This window comes from Gavia stellata, chromosome 27 (genome assembly GCF_030936135.1).
Source record: "Gavia stellata isolate bGavSte3 chromosome 27, bGavSte3.hap2, whole genome shotgun sequence".
Lineage (NCBI taxonomy): Eukaryota > Metazoa > Chordata > Aves > Gaviiformes > Gaviidae > Gavia > Gavia stellata.
The window spans coordinates 3,456,857-3,477,276 of record NC_082620.1 but is presented as its reverse complement, the minus strand read 5'-3'; the positions used below and the strand labels follow the sequence as shown (position 1 = coordinate 3,477,276).

At 44.0% G+C, this 20,420-nt stretch overlaps 1 protein-coding gene across 1 annotated transcript; it reads left to right on the top strand.

Annotated features, from left to right (window-relative positions):
• Window positions 1-1,872: 1,872 nt before the first annotated feature.
• PLOD1 (procollagen-lysine,2-oxoglutarate 5-dioxygenase 1) lies at window positions 1,873-20,358 on the top strand. The gene is made up of 19 exons (XM_059829888.1): window positions 1,873-1,995; window positions 6,632-6,723; window positions 7,235-7,371; window positions 8,428-8,591; window positions 9,095-9,207; window positions 10,931-10,994; window positions 12,134-12,231; window positions 12,567-12,668; window positions 12,784-12,915; window positions 13,195-13,316; window positions 14,018-14,122; window positions 14,571-14,696; window positions 15,523-15,664; window positions 16,192-16,305; window positions 16,583-16,648; window positions 17,004-17,108; window positions 17,520-17,666; window positions 17,980-18,105; window positions 18,380-20,358. The coding sequence occupies exons 1-19, from the start codon at window positions 1,914-1,916 to the stop codon at window positions 18,533-18,535; spliced, it is 2,193 nt and encodes a 730-aa protein (XP_059685871.1). The 5' UTR covers window positions 1,873-1,913; the 3' UTR covers window positions 18,536-20,358.
• Window positions 20,359-20,420: the final 62 nt, after the last annotated feature.

Here is a 20,420-nt window from a genome sequence, read left to right as displayed (position 1 = left end):
TTTGAGTATGAGGACTATTCTGTTTGCCTGGTAATTATGAGGGAATTCCTACTTTGGGGAGAGGGAATGGAAACAAAAGTGCTTTGAACACACTCAAGAATATTCTCAATGAACAAACAAATAGTAATGGTAGTTCTTTGGGAGAACGCTATTCTGAAGCATGGAGAATATTAGTTAACTACAGTGTGGCCCTTCTAATGTGCTTAATTTTTTCTCCTCTAAGATCATACCTTCTTGCTTTTATTTTGAAAATCTGAATCCTATAATATCTGTAATTTCTGTTGATTTAAAGAGGTGGTTTACTGAGAGAAAACAGCAGACTTGGGCCTCAGAATTTTACACAGCCAATTTTCTTATTGAATCTGAACTCTGCAATGAGGGAGGCTTCTGTATTACCCCAGTGCTCTTACGATGCCCTATATGTTTCCAGCTATGTATTCCATAGCCCTGGTCCAGCTAAGGGATACATATTGCATTGAGGAATTGTGTTTGTTATCTCAGTGCACGTGCCACACCATCACTCAGCACACTATCTTTTGCTTTTTATGCCTCTGCTAAAACTACCCAGTACTGCGCCTTTCTCCCTGACACCTTCCCTTCCTATTGTAACTTGTGCTCCGTGGGCCAAGCTCAGGTGTGGCTGAGGACTCAGTGCCTCTTTCAGTGGTGGTTTCAATAGTATACCGCAACATTGCTTTCCATCTGTTTAATGTCTTACAGAACAGTACATAACATCTATACAGCCTCTGTCATTCCCTGAGTTCTTTGCCGATACGTAAATATTATTGTTCACACCTTACAAGAGAGAAAATAAGCAATCTCTTAATGTTGATTTTAGTAATGGAAGCAAAACTGGGTTTAATTATACACAGTGCCTAAGCAAATGGCACTGTCACTTCTAGGTATTAGATTCAGAAGAAATAATGTATTACTTAAGGCCTCACATAAGGTATGTGTCTGTGGTAGCTCCTTATCTGGTGTTGTGCAGGCTCAAAAGGGTTTCCCTGCATCTAGGTCTTACATTCACTGCAGTTTAAGAATGACTCTAACCCCAATTTTTTTGTAAAAAGTGTAATTTTATAAGACAGGTTTATTTTGCCTGTTCTCAAAGTTAGGCAGAATAAACTAGAAAAAGATGCATGGATATGTCATCAGGCCTAGAGCAGGAAAACCCAGCACAAGGACAAAGAGAGAAATGTAAGACTTCAAGACGTATATATGGCCAGAGAAAAACAGTATAGAAAACAAGACTGCAGCACATTCTGTGTTCCCCAAGGAAATGCATGAGGTGAGATGACAGGTGGAAAGAAGGTCTTTAATAAGGGCTTCCAGTTTCCACAGCTGTGCATAATCCATTTGTTTTGCTTTTTTCACACTTAAATGACTGTGTCAACCAGATGCAGCCTAGCACTAACTGAAGCTGGCCAGAAAGTGAGCCCCCTCCTCCCACACAGCCTCACGTTCGCTTAACGCGTGTTTCTTCCTCTGCAGATCCGCTCCCCGTGTCCCGCGGCTGTGGCTGTAACCCGCCTGCTGCACAGCCCCCCGGCAGCAAGACCCCGCGCCCCAGGTAAAGTTGCTGCAGCTCCGGCCTCAAACCCCACGAGCTTTGCGTCCCTGCAAAAGACAGACGTTCCCTTGCTTTGCACAAACCTCGGCCCCAGAGCTTCCTGCTCCCTCTCCCAGACCGGCCCCAGCTGCCTCCCCGCCTCTTGCGGGGGCCGGGGCGGCTCGGGAGGAGGAGCTGCCGCTTCCCCGCTTCCTACGCCCGTCCCCGCCGGGCGGGTCTGGTGCGTGGCACAGGCTCCAGCAGCCCCGGAGCTTTCTAGAGCCGCCGTCCTCCCCCTTCCGCAGGCAGCGCCCCCGGTCGGTATCGGCTCCCGGACCGGGATCCAGGCGGGGAAGTGGCCTCCATGGTGCCTCCGGCGGTGCTGCTGCCCTGGGTGGTGCTGGCGCTGCTCGGGGCGGAGGGCGGCTGTGCCTCCGAGCAGGAAGGTAAGAGGGGGTCTGCTCCGGGGCAGAGGGTGGGGACCGGCAGCACGGGGAGCTGGTGGCCAGGCTGATGGACCGGCACGTCCGCTGTTGGTGCCACCACTGACCTTAGCGCCCCGGTCCAGCTCAGAGGCACTGCCCGAGCAGAGACTAGTGCCCGCTGCAGAGCCTGAGCCCCTGGGCGGCATCCGGAGCCCGCTGCCGAGTTCTGAGGCAGTGCACAGGCTGGCGTGGGTGTCCTCCGCACATGCTTCTTGAGTGCCTCAGTTACCAGACAGGCGCTCCCAGCTCAGAGTTGTGTGAGACGAGCCTTGGACACCATTTCATCCCTGTAAAGTACTCGCAGTCCCTTGGGTTGCATCCCACCTGGTTCAGCTCTTCCCGCTTTTGAACTTACACAGTTCAAGAATTAGGTAACAGAGAGCATTTGATCCCAGACTGGCCACACTGTGACCTGAGATCCGGGATGCTCCTAAAATAACATCAGTCTGTCCCCACATAAACAGTTGGTAGATGCTCTGAAGAGTTGTTGGTAGAACAGTAGAGGATTAGGGCAGCTACGGAATGTCAGCCAGGCTGACAAAGAGGTTCACACACTGTCACTCTGCAAAGAAGTTTGGATAATTATCTCTGTCTTCATTAGAGAAGGGGCAATTAAGAGGAGATTTCACCTTGTTACCTAGAATATTTCCCTTTGCAATATGTGATTCTCATATAATTACCTTTACCATATATATTACTTAATACAGTTAATGTTTATCTATAGGAGTGTTGGAAGGGGAGTTCTTTAGCTATAGTGGCATAAATAAAGCAAAATCATTTCAGCATTTAGGATAACTATTAGACAAATACATAAGTAAGAAATTAATCTCTTTGCTATCCTGCCTTCCTTACACACCCTAAATCTTCCAGGTTTTTAGTAAGGTTTTACAGCACACTTAGAGATATAAAATCGGGTGCTGGGAAAAGAGAATGAGGTATGTTGGTTAGGAAGAGGGATTTGGAATTAGCTGCTTTCTGAACCCGTCACTTCTGGCATGGCTCAAAGGAAAAATGCCTTACCTTTTCTGTGCCTCAGCTTCCCCCAGAGTAATATGAGAATAATGATACCTATCTTTTCTCTTGTATGTTCTTTTAGATCTCTGCAAAAGCTCTAAGCATAGTTATTTGTAGCTAATTGAATTTTTAAAAAAACACTTTCATAAATGTAAATTTAATGCAGAGATTATATTATCCACTATTAAATTGTGTACTGATTTTATTTTTTATTTGATCCCCATATTAATGGTATTTTCTTGGACACTATCTTGACAGGAAGTAGCACAGTAAGATTTCCCAAAGCACAGCCTAGAGATAAATTAATTCCTTGTCCTGAAATGCAGCTGCAGATGTGCTTTCCCAGTAGAGTCAGGGCAGAAGTAAATAACTCTAAAATTTTTTGTTGCTGAACTCATCTTGTCACTGATATTTACTCTTTGTAAAAACTCGGAAGTCTACCCAATCATTTCATTGTGGTGTTGATCTCAGAGTCCCTGTTCCAATGCTTAGTCCCTACAGAATCCTTTTTACCTGTAGTGCTCAAAAACCCTCACAAAAGTGTTAAATGTCCTCTATTATCATTCTACAGATGGAAAACAGAGGGATAGCAGGATTGGCTCTTTACTGCATAGCAGAGCTAGCAGTACAATCCAGCTCCCCTGGTTCCTAGTCCAGTGCTTGCTTCGTTAACCACACTGTGTTCATATTTTGCAGCCATACCATTATTAAATGTATTTATACGATTTCTAATTGTCAGCATGGCCCAAGGAGTCTCTGGGCCCAGGAGGCCCAGCTTAACAGGATAGGCTACCATTTCTACATATGAAAAGTAACTGTGACATGGAAAATAGGGAAGCATAAATCTGCTTTTGGAGGTTTTGAAATACCTGCATGTGATACTGAAATTAAAAGGGTTTACTGCTCTGTCTCTGGAAATACCTCTTAGCTGCACCAGTGTTCAGCAAGATCTTCTAGAAGAGGAAAAAAGGGTTAAAGGAGAGGGAGCGGAGGCAACGTAGCTCAGCACAAGCTGCTAGTACTGGGCTGAAGGAATGTCTCTTGGGATGGAAAGCTCTCGCTACTGCAGAGATTTCTGAGAACAGAAACCGAGCTTAATGTCTCTGAGTCCTACCCCCACAGACTAGTAATGAGAAGGGAATCTGTAACTTGGAATTCTGTTGGGGAGGATAGTTGTCTCTGTGCTGGCACTTCTGTGCTCCAGTGAGTTCACACGCTGCATGGTGAAACCTTTTCTGTCTCAGAAACAGGACACCGCTTCCTGTTCATCCCTGTGAGCCTTTAGCTCTCGCATCTTGTCCTGCAAACTTCTGGCAGTCGTATCAAACAGTTTGTTGCTTTCTTGGGGTGGCGGCATGAAAATGAATTAGTGATTTATTTAATGTGAGATGCCTGAGAATTCAGACTGAAATAATTGCATAGCAGTCAGGCTCTTTTTTTTCTTTCCTTCTTTTATCATTATCATATTCTTTCTCCTCTCCTTTCAAGTACTAGAATTTGATGTTTGTCTTTACATTCCTCTCTGGCAAGCCCACATTTGCCCCCCTCTTCATTGGCAGTATGATCTTCGCCTTCTCAGAAACCGTGAATGAGCTCAGAGCTAGCTAATAAAGCTGCCATGGTTTTCTGCATGCCATCATATGGCTAGAAACTTTTAACGGCTTTAACAAATTCCCTGAGGAGATACACGTTTTACTCGTTTGTTTGCACCCTCTGACTGGACAGGACACAAGGAACTGGAGTGTGCTGGAGGAGCTGGATTAGGAATGCACTTCATATGTCTGAAAATCTGCTTTTAAAAACTGCAAATGAAGGATTCATATTCTTTTATCAGTCACTCCCTTTGTCTGTCTGTGCAAATGTCTAACAAAATATAATTAGAGCTGACCTTCTATTAATGTTCTCAATCTCTCCGCTCTTTTTATTCTGATGCAGGTAAAGGATTTTCGGAATTGCCTTGGGAACATCTTCTTTCTTCCTAACTTGGAGTCTTACACTTATTTTTCACTTTTGCTGCCTTTGTCAGGTCTATCTAGGACTCCAGCTCCTAGTTCCTTCCTCTTTAAGATCAGACAAAGTATCAGTTTAGGCACACTAGGAAGATGCATCTGGTACATCCATTGAAAAAAATCATTGTTCCAAAAGAAGCCTGCTCAAGCCAAGAAAGTGTGCTTTCAGTTTTTCCTGGTATTTTCCGATGTTAAAATCAGATGGCCAGGATTCACATTTAAGCACTGTTGCCAGAGCCTATACAAATTCCTACTTAAGCAAAAGTGTTAAGATGAAGTATCACATTTAATCACTCAAATGAAGAAACCAGAGCTTCCACATAAAAATCATATTCCAGTGGTACTATAGAGAAACTTCTGAAAGAGAACTCAGGATTTAGCTTTGTCATTTTTAAGGGACTGGAAGTGAAAAGGAAGTTTGTGAGGAGAATGTAAATGAAGGTTATGGCAGATTTAAATTCACGTTGTGTATGTATGAAAAAATCTGGAAAACACCTCAGGAATGCAGTAGAAAATTGGAGCAGCGGTGGAGAGGGGATAATAACATTCAGCCTAATTTTGGTCTTCCCTACACTTAGTCACTGCAGAGTGACAAAAAAGCAACTCTGTGGGGAACAGGAAGCCAATGGCACTAAATGGATGGCTTCCAAATGGGCATTTTATAGTGGTTCTATTTTTTATCTTCCAAGTTTAATTTCCTTCATACTCTATATGAGAGAAGAGAATTGTAGCTTTCAATAGCAGGGCAAACCCCAATATATTATATTTCATTTTTCTAGCTCATAACTCAGGCAATGACATTGTATCTTTATATAATCTCCCATTTTATACCCAGGACCAAGTTCTAATCTCTGCTGCATAAATACAAATGCAAAGGAACAGTCTTGCTTGTGCTGCAATTAGTTTTGAGTTCTTCAATCAAACACTGAAATTTGAGGGCATCTTTGCCATGTTCTGTCCTCCATGATAGTTAGTTCTTCCAGTAAAACATTGGCAACGTCCATGCTTTCTGGTTTTTTTTCCTCTACGAATCTTTGATGAGTTGGTCCCAAGAAAATCCAGGCAGCAAATAAGTAGGATTTGAAGCTAGTTTTCTTCCTGAGGTTGAAGCTTTGTGGGCAGTGAGAACACTTAACAGTGCTTAACATTGTACAGTGTAGAGATAATTGGGTGAGGTGTAAGTAAGCTGTTTTCGTCTCAGTAGGATAAGGTAGCTCTACAGCTAGACTACCTCCCTTGCCTGATTTAAAATGAACCTGGGCATCTGTCAATGTCATATAGAACAGATGTAACCTGTGTCCATGAACAGCAGTGACTGTTTGCATAAAAGCTAGGACTCCTGGATTCTATTGCTGGATTCATGATCAACCTAAAGAATGTACTGGGAAAGTCACTTTGCTTCTCAATAGTTGAATTTTGACTTCCCTTTGCCGAATCTGTGAAGTACCTTTAAGGCTTTTGATCCCTACCTTGGCTCAGTATCTGATAGTAAAGCCCCTTTGTTAGGTATGGAACAGCTGGTTGTGAAAACAATGCAAGTTGAATGTGTCTCTTGTGCTTTCTCCTGTATGCAGAAAACCTGCTGGTTCTTACTGTTGCCACCAAGCAGACTGAGGGATTCCAACGCTTTAGAAGATCAGCCCAATTCTTCAGTTACAAAGTCCAGGTGATGGCTGGTAGCCTTATTGTTAAAAGGGAATTTTGAAGTGTGGAATGGGTAAGACTTGGCCACAGAGTGATTAAAGAAAAGCTCAAGAGAGGACACACCTACTCAGCTGACTGAAAAATACTGTGACTGGGGCATTTCTGCAGCAGTCTCTTATTCCATCCTGAGTGCTGGTTTGAAATGAGATCCGTAACTTCTGCTCAAGGGAGCCCCATGGCACTTTTCCATTGCAGTGCCAAAACACACAGTACAGAGTGTGCTCCTGTCCCTGTTGCTGAGAGTGCTTTGTTACTGTGCTACGTGTTACTCTGCCTGTCCATCCCAGAGAATGGTTCAAAGGCTGGTGTATATAGCTAGTCCATCTGTCCTGATGCTGGGTTGTTTTTTTTTTTTTGTTGTGATTTGCACTGGGAGTTATCAGCACTAGTAAGGTTGTGGGTTCTGGTCCTTTCCTGTGAGTCTTGCTGGGAAAGTGACCTGTTCAGCGGACCCTGTGCCTGTTGTTCTTTAGGTGCTGGGGCTGGATGAGGAATGGCAGGGTGGAGATGACAAGAAGCCAGCAGGAGGTGGGCAGAAGGTCCGTCTCTTGAAATCAGCTTTGAAGCAGTATGCGGATAAGGAAGACTTGATCATCCTTTTCATAGAAAGGTAATGGGTTGGAAAGTGTTTGCCATGAACTGAACCATAAGGCTGTTTGGACAGGTCCATACTAGGAAGAAATTAACTGTGAAGTAGATTACTTTTGGAAGGTGTGTCCAGACCTCCTCCAGTTTTTTCCCCCTGAATTCTCTGCAGTCGCCTGAGATTTGCTCAGAGCTGCATGCGTGGCAGCTGGGAAGGTCTGACCAGAACAGGCTGATTCCAACTGTTGCATAAAGTTGATAGCATTATACCTGTTTCTGCCAGGGTGGAATTTGGCTGCCTCTGTCTGCAGAGAATGAGCAGACAATTTCTGTGGATCTAGGCAGGCCTTTTTTACCAGAATTATTTGTTTTATAAGGTGAGGCAGGCTGCAACACAATCCTGAAAGCAAAGAATTAGTCTGCCAGAGAAATGTGAAGAGGGTTTGGAGTCTCAGTGTCTTTTCATATGCCCAGCAACAGGTAGGGCTGGGATCCCTGTATCTGTCTCTAGCTCCCATGGCAGGGAGATCATCTTTGGAGCTCTAAGTGTCTACGTGTGTTTAGAGAAGTTGGGAATGATTCATCTCTGGAATGAGCAACTTTTTCACTCACCAAAATGAGTGGAGAGTGGCAGGATGCCAAAAGATGTAAAAAGCATGACCTGTGGGTTTGTTTAACCTAGAAAGGAATGGCAGAGTAATTCTTCCTCGAATAAGTAAAAGGTCATTACAAACAGTGAGGGCACCAGGGCTTCACAATTCCAAATGGGGGAAAAGCAAGAAGAGATCAGCATATTTTGCAGCTTGGAAGATTTGTTATCACTGAAAACTTTGTAAAAGTAAGAATGGGCATAAGTTGCCCCAAGCCAGTGTGGAATCTTCTGCAGTGGAAAGAAACATCTTCCACTCTATAAAGATTGCACTTTAATTAGCTATAATTATGACAAAAAATCCAATACTGTGAAGCAGAACGAAAAGAAGGGGATTTCTAAAGAATTAGCTGTTCCTAGAAACTTTTTGTGATGACATGTTTTTGTGACTCCATACTTTTCTGTCCCTTTCTTGTCTGTCTTTTACTCTAGCTATGATGTACTCTTTGCTTCGGGCCCCACAGAACTGCTGAAGAAGTTCAAACAAGCCAAGAGCAAGGTGGTCTTCTCAGCAGAGAACTACATCTATCCTGACAGAAAGTTGGAAGCCAAGTACCCTCAGGTGCGAGATGGAAAGCGCTTCCTGGGTTCTGGAGGTAAGACGCAGAACCTTCTTTCAGCTGAGAACCTCTCGCAGCTTTTTCCTCCTGTTAGAAGGCCTTTGGGAGAAGTAGCAAGCCAGTAGGTGGGGAAAGCATCTCTGTAGAAGACAGTGCAAACTGAAGCCCTGTGCATAACTGATGTAATGGAGAGACTAACAGTGCTCCTGTCTTTTACCTGCAGGAGGGGACATAGCTATGAATTGCTTGTAGAGGGTAGGAACCTGCTCCCTATCCCTTCTCCCTTTTCAGTGAGAATTGTCATTCAGGGTGTGGGTATCCGAGCTTTTCCAATGCTGAAGATTAAAGGTTTGATCCTGGTGTCATTCCATGTTGGGAAGTGCGGTCTATACAAGTTTTTGCTGAACGCTGGTGCACCTCTGCAGCACCGCAGGGTGGAGTGAGACTTTGTGTGAAAGAAGCGAGAGTATGTGTATACAGGAGTACTTTCCTTTTTCGGTTGTCTGGGTTGAAACACCTCTTCATACTTATTCCCACAGGCTTCATAGGTTATGCTCCAAACCTGAAAAAGCTTGTGGAGGAGTGGAAAGGGCAGGACGATGACAGTGACCAGCTCTTCTATACGAATGTCTTCTTGGATCCAGAAAAAAGAGTAGGTGTAGCTAGATTTTGGGATTAGGAGGAGTTATCTGAGAAGCATTGCTGTTAATCCTCTGTGCAGTATCCCTGTTGACAGTAAAACAAGTTAATCACATCGATATTGCCCCTTAATTCCTGCTCTGGCATCCTTACATGGAAAAGGCCAGTAGTATGTCTAGTTACCCATTTCTCTTCTGAAAATTTGCATTGTAGCCACTACACCCTTTTTCTGTTGTTAGCAGTTTTTGTCTTTAAGCTCAAAACATGAATGGGAAGATAGGTGTCTTAAAACAAGCCTTACTGGAAACTCATACCAGCATCTGTATGTGCTGATGTTCAAAGCTATTGAGTGTGGCAGAACTAACCAGCCTCCTCCCAGGGGATGTGAAACCCCGACTTTAAGTGTGTATCCTCCTGCAGAGTGCAGTGCTGACTTAGAGATATGCAACCTAGCACTGAAGTACATTGTGGGTAAAGGGGCAGATGAGGCCTGAGCAGATTTGAGATGAAAGGGGTGAAGGTTCACAGCCTTGTAGCCACTGTTGTGCCACAGGACAGGGACCGTAGGCATCACAGTGGGTAGCCCTGCTGGAACAAAAAGTCTGCCACTGCCTTCAGCAATCATCTCCAGATCCTGGATGACAAAATCTGGTTCAGCCTATGTAGCATGCCACGTAACATCATACAGAAGCCTGAAATGGACCCTGGAAGCATCATTGCCATTCCAGCACCGTGTGATGCACTGGCTGAATCATCCAGCCCACAGGGTGATTCTGCTTGTTGTCCCTGCCCAGTTCTGCATTACGCAGTGCACTCTGTCCCCGAGGGACACCACAAATGCATGGGAACTAAGAAGTCAAACTGTAACAGTAAAGTCAAGAGGAAGCATTAGAAATAGGAAACTGCTTTCAGACTGATTAGAGAAGGAGTTGCAGTTTTTTACCAGCAGGGCTGGTAAAAAATTCAGAACAGCTGCACTTTTCTCCTTCTCCAGATCTGAATATGGCCTGTGATATTTTAACATGAACAGTTTCTTTAATGTTCTCATCTGCAGTTCTGGCCCTGTGCCACACAAAGGCTGAGTAATTCCACTGACTTGGCATTCAGACAGCGGATGTTAGCACCCTGCTGTCCTTTCCAGTAATCAATCTTAATAGATGCCTGGAGGGACACTGAACTCTGTTAAGTCAGAGCTGGATTTTACTCTGACAGAAATCCAGTCAGAGTGTGACTTGCAGCAGGGGATAAAACCAAAGATTGCACAAGCTGGCCTTGCACCCTTGCTGTGTTCTGGTTTGACACCGGTACCTGGGGCAGCACTTGGGGTAACGCTCGCCCGGTGGGTAGATGGCAAGAAACTGTCTTCACAGCAGATGTTTTTGCTATCTTGGCATTCCTGCATATTATGCGTGAGTTTTATATTACTGCGCTGCAAGTGTATTTCATTAATATACTGCATATTATTATTATTGGCACACCCACAGCAGCTTTAAAATGTTTATTTGTGTGGTTTTGCTTAATATTGTATGTTTAAATTGTTTTAGAAAATGGCGAATTGTCCCATATTGTACTGAAAATGAGGATTAGCTGGGAGTGTTTTAGGCTTCAGAGCTTGGAGAGTATGGAAATGATTATAGGAATGTAATACATCTTCGCTCAGCATAGGGTCTCTCACTTGTAAAGAATGGATGCCCACTTGTGTTCTAATTAAGGTTATTTGTCTCATTCTTTTAAAGGAAAGTATCAACATCAGTCTAGACCAAAGAAGCCGGATCTTCCAAAACCTAAATGGAGCATTAGGTGAGATGGAAGAAGGAAACTTATTACTCCTTGGAATGAAACTGCATGCTGACACCAGAAATAAAGTTGTGTTGTGGCTGAAGGGATTAAATTGCAGAGATTCCTGTCCCTGCAGAATAAGTCTCAGTAAAAAGCCTCTGCCAGAGTTCTGGGATTTATTTGCAATTCCACTGCGACCTACTAGGTTCTCATCGCAATTCCTTCTTCACTTGGGGGAATGCAGGTCAGGTTTTCCATCTTACACTGCCTTGCCACTTTGATCTCCAAGCATGTCGGATTGCATTAGCCTTGGGGATTGAAACTGGGAGGGACTTCAGCACAAGTAATAACACACAACCCTGCCTGGGGCTTGCCTGTCTTTCCGCTTCAGACCCTGTGTCTGGAATGCCATAGAAGGTGAGATGCAGCCAGACACTGCCTGTGAGCACTCACTGACTGTATTGGGCTTCTGACCTGACCTGCTGATTGATTGATTTTGCTAGTCCTGGCAAAAGTGCTTCACTTACTCTCCTGACACTACAGCCGAATGTTTTCAGTTTATAGTCTTGTGCCACTCTATCTTTATTCCAGTCAGGTGAAAAATGATAACGGCAACGTAGCTTTTGGCTTTTGTGCTCATAACAATGATAGATTGGAGTTTGGATTTGTACTAGTCTGTTTTCCAAAGGATTTTGTGTGGTTGTGTTGAGGAGACATCTTGGATGATCTCTGCCAGGAGGGTGGACTTTTGTCTGGGGTGAAAAAGAGAGACAGCAGGAGCTTAGAATGCTTGAGTGAGAAGGGCCTGAGTCCTCCTTGGCCATCAGTAGCTGTTCTTCACAGCACAATTTGTCAATGCCAGTTTTGAAAGACTGTTTCAGTGTGGCTTCTGCCAATTCCCAGTAAAAGGCATATTTGTCAGCCCAGCAAGCTGCACTTTTTGTCCAACTTCCCAGCCCACCCTCCTGTTACCTCACAGGATCATTCTGAACATTTTTTCTCCTTTCTGGATATGGTCTGTAGCCCTTAAACTACTTGTGCATGGTTATCCATGTCCATGCTTTCATCTTTCAGCAGTTGTTCAGTAGAAATGAGGCATTGTACTGCTAATTATTAATAAAAGCCTTCCTCTGATAATATGATGGTAATGTCATTTCCAGATGAGGTAGTTCTGAAGTTTGAAAACTCACAAGTGAGAGCAAGAAACTTGTTATATGACACTCTGCCTGTGGTGATTCATGGAAATGGACCCACCAAGGTAAGTGGGCATCCTGAGGGAAAGATTTAGTATGTATTTGTTGCAAAGTGATCCTTTAGACTCAAGTCTATCATGTTACTGTCTTCCCGTATACTGACTTTCCCTGTGTACATTTACATTTGAGAAACAGTAAGTGGTCCAGGTCCATAGCAGCAAGATGGGTCTGGTTCAAAGATCAGCATGTAATTATACCCTCAGTCTATCATGCTTTTTAGATTCTTTAGTCCAAGAAGAAGGTAAATGAAGTTCTGATGAAATGTCATCTTATACTGGAGGTGGATGCAAAGAAACTCACCTGCCCTGTAATGCGTAACACGGCAAATTGCCTTTTGCAGCTGCAGCTGAACTATCTGGGAAACTACATTCCTCAAATATGGACATTTGAGACTGGCTGCACTGTGTGTGATGAAGGTCTGCGAAGCCTCACAGGGTTTAAGGTAAGGCTGATGCCTATTCAAAGCTCTCAAGACAAGTCTTGCAATTACAATGGGATCTTATGTGTCTGATGTGGTACCTGAGCCACCACTTCTGTCCTCTTCTCACTGAATGTAGGATGAGGCATTGCCAATGATTCTGATTGGCATTTTCATCGAGCAGCCCACCCCCTTCCTCTCCCAGTTTTTCTTGCGGCTTCGTAACCTTCGTTATCCAAAGCAACGAATCCAGCTCTTCATTCACAACCATGTAAGTAAAATTCACCTACGATGGTCTTAGCAAATGTGGGAAAAATGTATACCTCCTCCTGCTCTCTAGAAACCTTTCCAACCTTTGACTAGACTTCCAGGCTCTGTAATCCCAGTACTTATCTGCAATGGCACCTATCAGATAGCTCCATCCAGCTGTAAAGATGTGGAAGTGGGAAGAACTGTTGCTCATCTGGTTTGGCATTTTCAAGAACAGGAGGCTGAGCAGCCTGGGATGAGCCCATCTCATCTGGTTTTCCTTATTTTTCCTTTGGCATAGGAGCAACATCACTTGATGCAGGTGGACTCTTTTGTTAAAGAGCATGGCAAAGAATATCTCGCCATCAAAGTGATTGGACCAGATGATGAGGTGGAGAATGCTGAGGCGCGTAACCTGGGCATGTAAGTGAAGAGCCCATACGTGATGGCTAGCAGAGTCAGCCTGTGTCCAAACTGAGGCAATCCAGTTTTTCTGAGTATCATCACTATCAAGTGGATGCTTCTCTTCTTTCAGTCACCCTCTTCTTTCAGTTTTCCTATCATTAACTCCCCATGCCCATTATATATTGGAAAAAAATCAGCCCCGGTACCAGCTCCCTTTCTCTAATTTCAGAAACCAAGTTCTCACTGGTCCTTTGCGCTGTTAGAAGGATAACCCTGTACCTCCCACCCTCACCAAACAGTCTATATACCCAGTCATAGATCACAGACAATATGCACCTATATCTCTGAAGAGGAGGAGTGTAGTTGTAAAACTAAGAGCTAGTGGCAGAGTATCTTCCTGTCTGTGATCAGGAGGTGTGAGTTTGAGCTCAGGTCTGGATTTGGGCCAACCGTAAATGGGAACCTCTTCAGTTTGTGCTGGGGAAACAGTTTGCTAAATGTTGATTTTCGGCTGCGTCTCAGTGTGTGCTATTGGATACTGAATCTGATGTGCTTGTACTATGCTAGCCTTCTGGGTTGTTAGCGTTAAACTGAACTTTTCTGAGCACCCAGAAGACGATCTTTAGACTACAAGGTGAGGGAATTCCTGGTGTTCTGTCCCTTGTCTTGCTCTGTTCTAGGAGGATTTTGATGTGACTTTTCTTGTTCTCTGGCCATAGGGATTTGTGCAGAAAGGATCCTGACTGTGACTATTACTTTAGCCTGGATGCTGAGATAGTTCTGAAGAACACAGAGACTCTAAGGATCCTGATTGAACAGAACAAGTGAGTTCTTTGGTCTGAGCAATCCTTACCAGTCATCTTTCACACAAGGAATACAGTGAGCTCTTTTATCACTGAGATGTGTAAGGCACTAGGAGAACTGTATCAGAGATGAAATGTTAGACAAACACCTCTTATTTGGTCTTTTTTTACTGTAGTTGTAATTGCTGGATTTTAGGCAGTGGATGTAAATCATCCCTAGTTTTGTCTTTATCTATTTGCTAGAACAAATTCGGATTCTAAGTGACCTGTGTCAGGGTGCAGTTAGACCGGAGATTGTGACCATATTTGCCCTTTCTTGTGCGGAATTTTATTCCAACAGTTAACAGAAGCAGCAACTCTGTAAGTGAAGGAGAATCTAACTCTTACGGTCCTGTGGCTTGTAAATCTTTTGCTTTTCTTCATGTGGTAACATCCCATCATGCAATTCCATTTTCTTCTGTGCTCACAGGCTGGTGATTGCCCCACTGGTAAGCCGTCATGAGAAGTTGTGGTCAAATTTCTGGGGAGCGCTGAGCCCTGATGGATACTATGCCCGCTCAGAAGATTATGTGGATATTGTTCAAAGACGGAGGGTGTGAGTATGCAAAGAGAACTTCTTACTGATATAATTCCTCAAATGTAAAGCTTGCTGCAGCACATTATCATCAAACTAGCTAATGTCAAAGAACCAGAGAGCACAACTGTCTTTGTATGTAGAAAAGGAAAAGAAGTTTGTATTCCCATTTGGAAGCTGCTCTATGTTCTCCCCTGAGCAGAGACCATAACATACTTTGGGCAGATTTTCTTATGATCAGAGTAAGGGTTTGAGAGTCCTGACTCTGCTGAAATCACTTCATCTTACTCATGTCATGTTTTCCCACCTGTGGATTATGGTTAGTGTGATCCTTAAAATCCTGTAAAGTGCTGTTTAATCTTTATCAGATAGTCTTCATAAAATACCAGGTGATTCTTGAATGAAAGATTCACAAAATATAATTGTTGGTTCATTCATATTCTTGAGGGGCCCTCTGGTTTTTTTTTAGGCCATTATATGTGCGATAAATGCTAGAAATCAGCTTATGCACTTTTGGCTGATTTTGTTTTTTTAAATCACTGGAAAAAATACATTGATCTCTCTGGGAAGAGATTCAAGCCTTTAATTATGTCCCTAGCAAAAACACACAGTAGCAATTAATTGCTTTCACAGTGGACTAGCATTTGTGCCACTTAAAAGCTCTGGGCAATATAAGTGATTTTTCCTGGAATGACAATTCCTAGGGGTATGGTTTCTCCTTGCTGTTCTGAGTTGGCTCATTTAGGCAAGCCTGGCTGATAGTGCAGTGCTGCTTGCTGTCCCGTCAAGTCCAGCAGTTTCTGTCTTAGTGGTATTTCAAGTCTTACTGTCCTACGCTGTGTTTCAGCGGGCTTTGGAACGTTCCCTACATCAGCAGCGTTTACATGGTTAAAGCCAAGGCTCTGCGATCGGAGCTTGACCAGGGAGATCTCTTCCACAGTGGCAAGCTGGATGCTGACATGGCTTTCTGCCACAATGTTCGGAATCAGGTCAGTCGAGGAGAGGGAGGCTGGCAGGGGAAAACTGCATGCCAGGGCGGAGGTGAGAAGATTAAGTATTTTCAAGGCATTCAGCTCTGCCGGGGTATGGGACAGGATGAACTGCCATTACTCAATACTGTGCAGGCTTAGAACAGTGTGGGATTTCTATCTTGCTGTGAAACCGCACAGAGCCAAGGACCACTAAATGTGGATAGCATTTTTGTTCTTGGGCCTATTCAGCGCTGTTCTAAATGGGGTTGACAGGAACCTAATCTCACAGCAGCTGCTCTGCTCTGCTTCCAACCTTGGCTGACAAGAGACACAGAATTACTGGCTGTGGCTATAACCTTTCAAAGTTCCTCATATCCAGCGCGGAAACTAAACTGAAGGCCCACAGGAGAATGAATGAGTAAATCAACAGCTTGGGCAGAGCCATCATCACTGGGGAACTAACTGTCCAGTGCTTATATTTTATAGTGGCTCACAGAAATGTGAGGCCTGGAAACAAAGCTTGATTGTTTCCCTCTGTCCTGCAGGGAGTCTTTATGTACCTGACAAATCGGCATCAGTTTGGACACATACTGTCCCTGGAGAATTATCAGACAACTCACCTCCACAATGACCTCTGGCAAATATTCAGCAATCCTGAGGTGAGATAACATGTATGCTCAGCAGGCTCGGCAATGTGGCATGTGAAGATTTCATGACTAGCTTCACCAATAAGGGGAGTCCAGGCTTTGTAATAACGATGTCTCTCAGTTGGGATGAGGAGCATAGTCACAGAATTTAAAGAGAGGGTGTTTATGTGATTGGTATCATCTGGATCTTCAAAGCCTGTGAAATACTGCTGCACGAGTGCCTGGCCTTTCATTGCCTCTTTAACCAGGCCCCACAGAAATGACTGGTTTGCTTATCTTTTAACTGCAGGACTGGAGGGAAAAGTACATCCATGAAAACTACACAGCAGCTCTGAAAGGGAAATTGGTAGAAATGGTAAGAAAACATCGCTTTTATCCATCAGAATGGGAGATCAGCATCAGGACAATGCTTTTATCATCACTATTGTCATTCTCAGGAAGAACCAGTTCAGCATGACCTCGTAGTCTTTCAGATCCAAAGGAAACATGACCTTGAAAATATTTTTAGAGCCAAATAATTCTTCTAGAAGTACATCTCCAGCTCTCTTAAGTGGAAGTGGGGCACATATATTGAGGATAGAAATTTCTCTTCTGATTTTTTAGTTACTTTCCATTTAAACTGACTCAATCTACAGTCCGTTTAGTCTTGTTCCTTTTGCCTCAGACACCTGTCCTTTTTTCTGCTATTCTCTCCTGTCTACTTTCTGCAGCCCTGCCCAGATGTTTACTGGTTCCCCATATTCACTGACACTGCCTGTGATGAGCTGGTGGAAGAAATGGAACACTATGGCCAGTGGTCCACAGGTGACAACACGGTAAGAAAAAGCAGGAGCTTCTTGATTTCTGGGTCACACCATTATCCATGCATATTTGGTGGCAGCAGTGCCTTCTGTAGTAAGGCATTAGACCCCACAGGTGAACCAGGGAACTGGAGGCAATACTCCGATTTTTCTTCCCGATTAACTCTGTGATTTTGCCCCTGTTTTTAAATGTGAATTAATTTTTCTGAGTCGTCTTTAGTGTCCTCTGAAGCTATGGTATTCAGCCCTTCTGATGGTAATATTGTTTACCTTAGGGTTTAATTATTGTTGGAAATGAGTTTTTTCCATCCTGGAAATTCTGATAAATAAACGTCATCTTGATTTGTAGTTATGAGAAACAAGTGCTTTTCATTCCTGAAGTCCAAGGTTCCCATCCTTATGGGTATTTTTGTGATTCTATTTCAGGACAGCAGAATACAAGGAGGATATGAGAACGTCCCAACTATTGACATACACATGAACCAAATTGGCTTTGAAAGAGAATGGTATAAGTTTCTTCTGGACTATATTGCACCCATCACAGAGAAACTGTACCCAGGATACTATACCAAGGTATGTATACCTTAGCATCAAAACTCATGGTCAGCTCAGCACCTCCTCCAGTTGCAACTTTGTGAAAAGACTGCTAGAATCCTCTACCAACGTGCACACTATTTCCCAGTATGGAGGAACTGACCCTGGAGTATGACATAAGTGTATGTATCAGGAAATACATAATTTCCCAATGACATTCTCCTGCCTTATTGTTGCCTTTCTCTCTTAGCAGTAGGATGCAATTTGAATATTACACCCTGCTCTGCAGCTCAGTAGCCATGGACTGCTGTAGCTCTGTAACAGCTATGCACTTTGTTTTTCTCTCCTGCAGACTCAGTTTGAGCTAGCCTTTGTAGTTCGCTACAAACCTGACGAGCAGCCCTCCTTAATGCCCCATCATGACGCTTCCACCTTTACCATTAACATTGCTTTGAACCGAGTTGGAATAGACTATGAGGTAAGTGTTTGCCAGTGTGTCAAGAATGCAGTACAGCCTCTTGAGCAGTCCCAGCAGCTGAAAACCCTTTTCTTGTCCGTATCTGTCTTCTTCAGACTAAGGATTGCAATTAGTGACTGGGCTAGGGTAGAGAGAAGACTTTTGAATGCATCAGAACACAGGAGATTCCCAAGCACCTACTCGCATTTTCAGAAGGGCTGCCTGGAGAAGGCAGAGACCCTTTCCCTGAGGTGCTTCTACCAAGCTGACGTGTCTCTTGTTTTGTTTCCATCAGGGAGGAGGCTGCCGGTTCCTGCGCTACAATTGCTCCATTCGAGCGCCACGGAAAGGGTGGACCCTTATGCATCCAGGACGCCTGACCCACTATCATGAAGGTCTTCCAACCACCAAAGGAACCCGTTACATTGCAGTGTCCTTTCTTGACCCCTAGAGCCATGCTTCACGGGAAGGACCTTTCCCTGGTCCTGCTCACTGCTGACTTTGAGTGGAAACAGGGAATGCTGCTGAAAGTTTCTAAGGCATTGATCAAAGCTATTTGGATATTGATTTTTAACAATATTTTAAGACTCCACTACTGGAAGATCTCCCTCTCTGATACTGCAGGTAATATCTAGGAATGTTGCTGTAGAACTTGGAAGGAGATTTTGTGCCTTCATTTTTGATTCTGCTCCTCATCTGCTGTTTCTTGGAAATGCGATTTACTTGAACCTTCACTGATTGGTTGGCTTTACAAAAATGCTTTCTTGGACTGGAAATCCAGCTTTTTGGAGGCAAGTCACAAGCTCTCTCTCCAAGTAGCTGGAAGCCCGTTTTCATCCACAGCATATATGGGACTGGACGTTAGACAATAATTCCTGGATACTATTCCAAATATAAACCAATCAGGGAGCTGACTCCAGGAGTCATAACAGTTAAATGTCATACCAGATGAAACTCAGTAATAAGAGCCTGAAGATCATCTGATTCCTTACCTCTTTGCAGTCCTTGGAGGCATATCACAAAGTTCAAAACAGCAGCAGTGGCAATATGGGTGCTTCCAGTTAGCTAAACGAAGGTCTGCTAATGATACTTTACCTCTGGGATTAGACTGAAGAGATAAAAGGTAGCCTCCCTGTATTTTATTACTGCAGCTAAAAGGAGCATGCATACTCAGACAAATGCAGACCACATCAGTATGTGTAGATATAATCTAAGAAAGGGAAGGCTGAGAACAACTACATTAGTCAGGAGGGCTTCACTGCTGAATCATCTCAGCTCTATCCCATGTCAAGGTAGTCAAAAGCTCTAATCAATCTCTGGATAACAACCCCGAGGCCCCAGTGGTCTTTGGTGGCCTCATTCCAGTTCTCAGTGTTTTGATAATTTTCTTTGCATCTAACTTGAACGGGCCATCAAGGAGCTGTTCTCTGGTACTTAGAGGAAATCATTATTCAGTGTTTCTATTATTTGAGATTCCAAACCAAAACACTCCACTGCTAACACTTCTCCAGTGGGGTCTAGGCTGATAGAAATGAGTGGTTGGAAAGTGCTGAGAGATTGTGGTGAGCTGGTAGGTATAAAAATCTGTCTAGGCTAGACCCATGGTTAGAGAGGGAAGGGGGAGGAATCTTTTCTGCCGTTGCCTGTGAGACACCTGCTCGGCTTATCAGACACCGTTACGCTCTGGGTCTGCCAGAGTAGTATGTTTCAAAAGCAGTAAATTCACATCATGATTGTCCTTAGGGAAAAAAATCTTCCTCGTAGTTCTCTGTGTTTCCAGCTTCTACTGTCAGGTGTAGAGCCCCTTCATCTAAGACGGGTGGCATTAATGCAGGCAGAATAGCTTTAGACGTGTAAATTCTGGCAGGCGACGTTACACAATTTGAATGGACCTGAGGAAGGCGACACAGCCCTTTTCCTGCTGCTTTCCATGCGCTTTTTAAGTCTATTTCAAGGCTACACACTCCCGCGTGCCCAAGGGAGAAGAATCCAGGCAGGGGCACTCAGTTTGAAAAGTAAACCAGTAATAAATCTTGTTAGATGAAATCCAGAACCGTTACCGAACGAAGGGACGTGCTAGGCCAATCGTTGAGATGATGTCGAAAAGCTGTATGTATTTGTTAAGCAGGTTTTTTTCACTGATTTTGTTGTGTCTGTCCTCTGTCCAGTACGGTGGTTGGAATGAATTAGGAGTCTGTCACAGGAGATGTGCAGTCTCGGCCAGGGGAACTCGCATTAAACCCTTACCCACGGTGACACCGCCAGCCGGTTTGAGTCCTGCGGCGGGTGCCGAAGGCCGCCGCCTCCCGTCCCGTGAGGCTTTGCGGGGCGGCGCC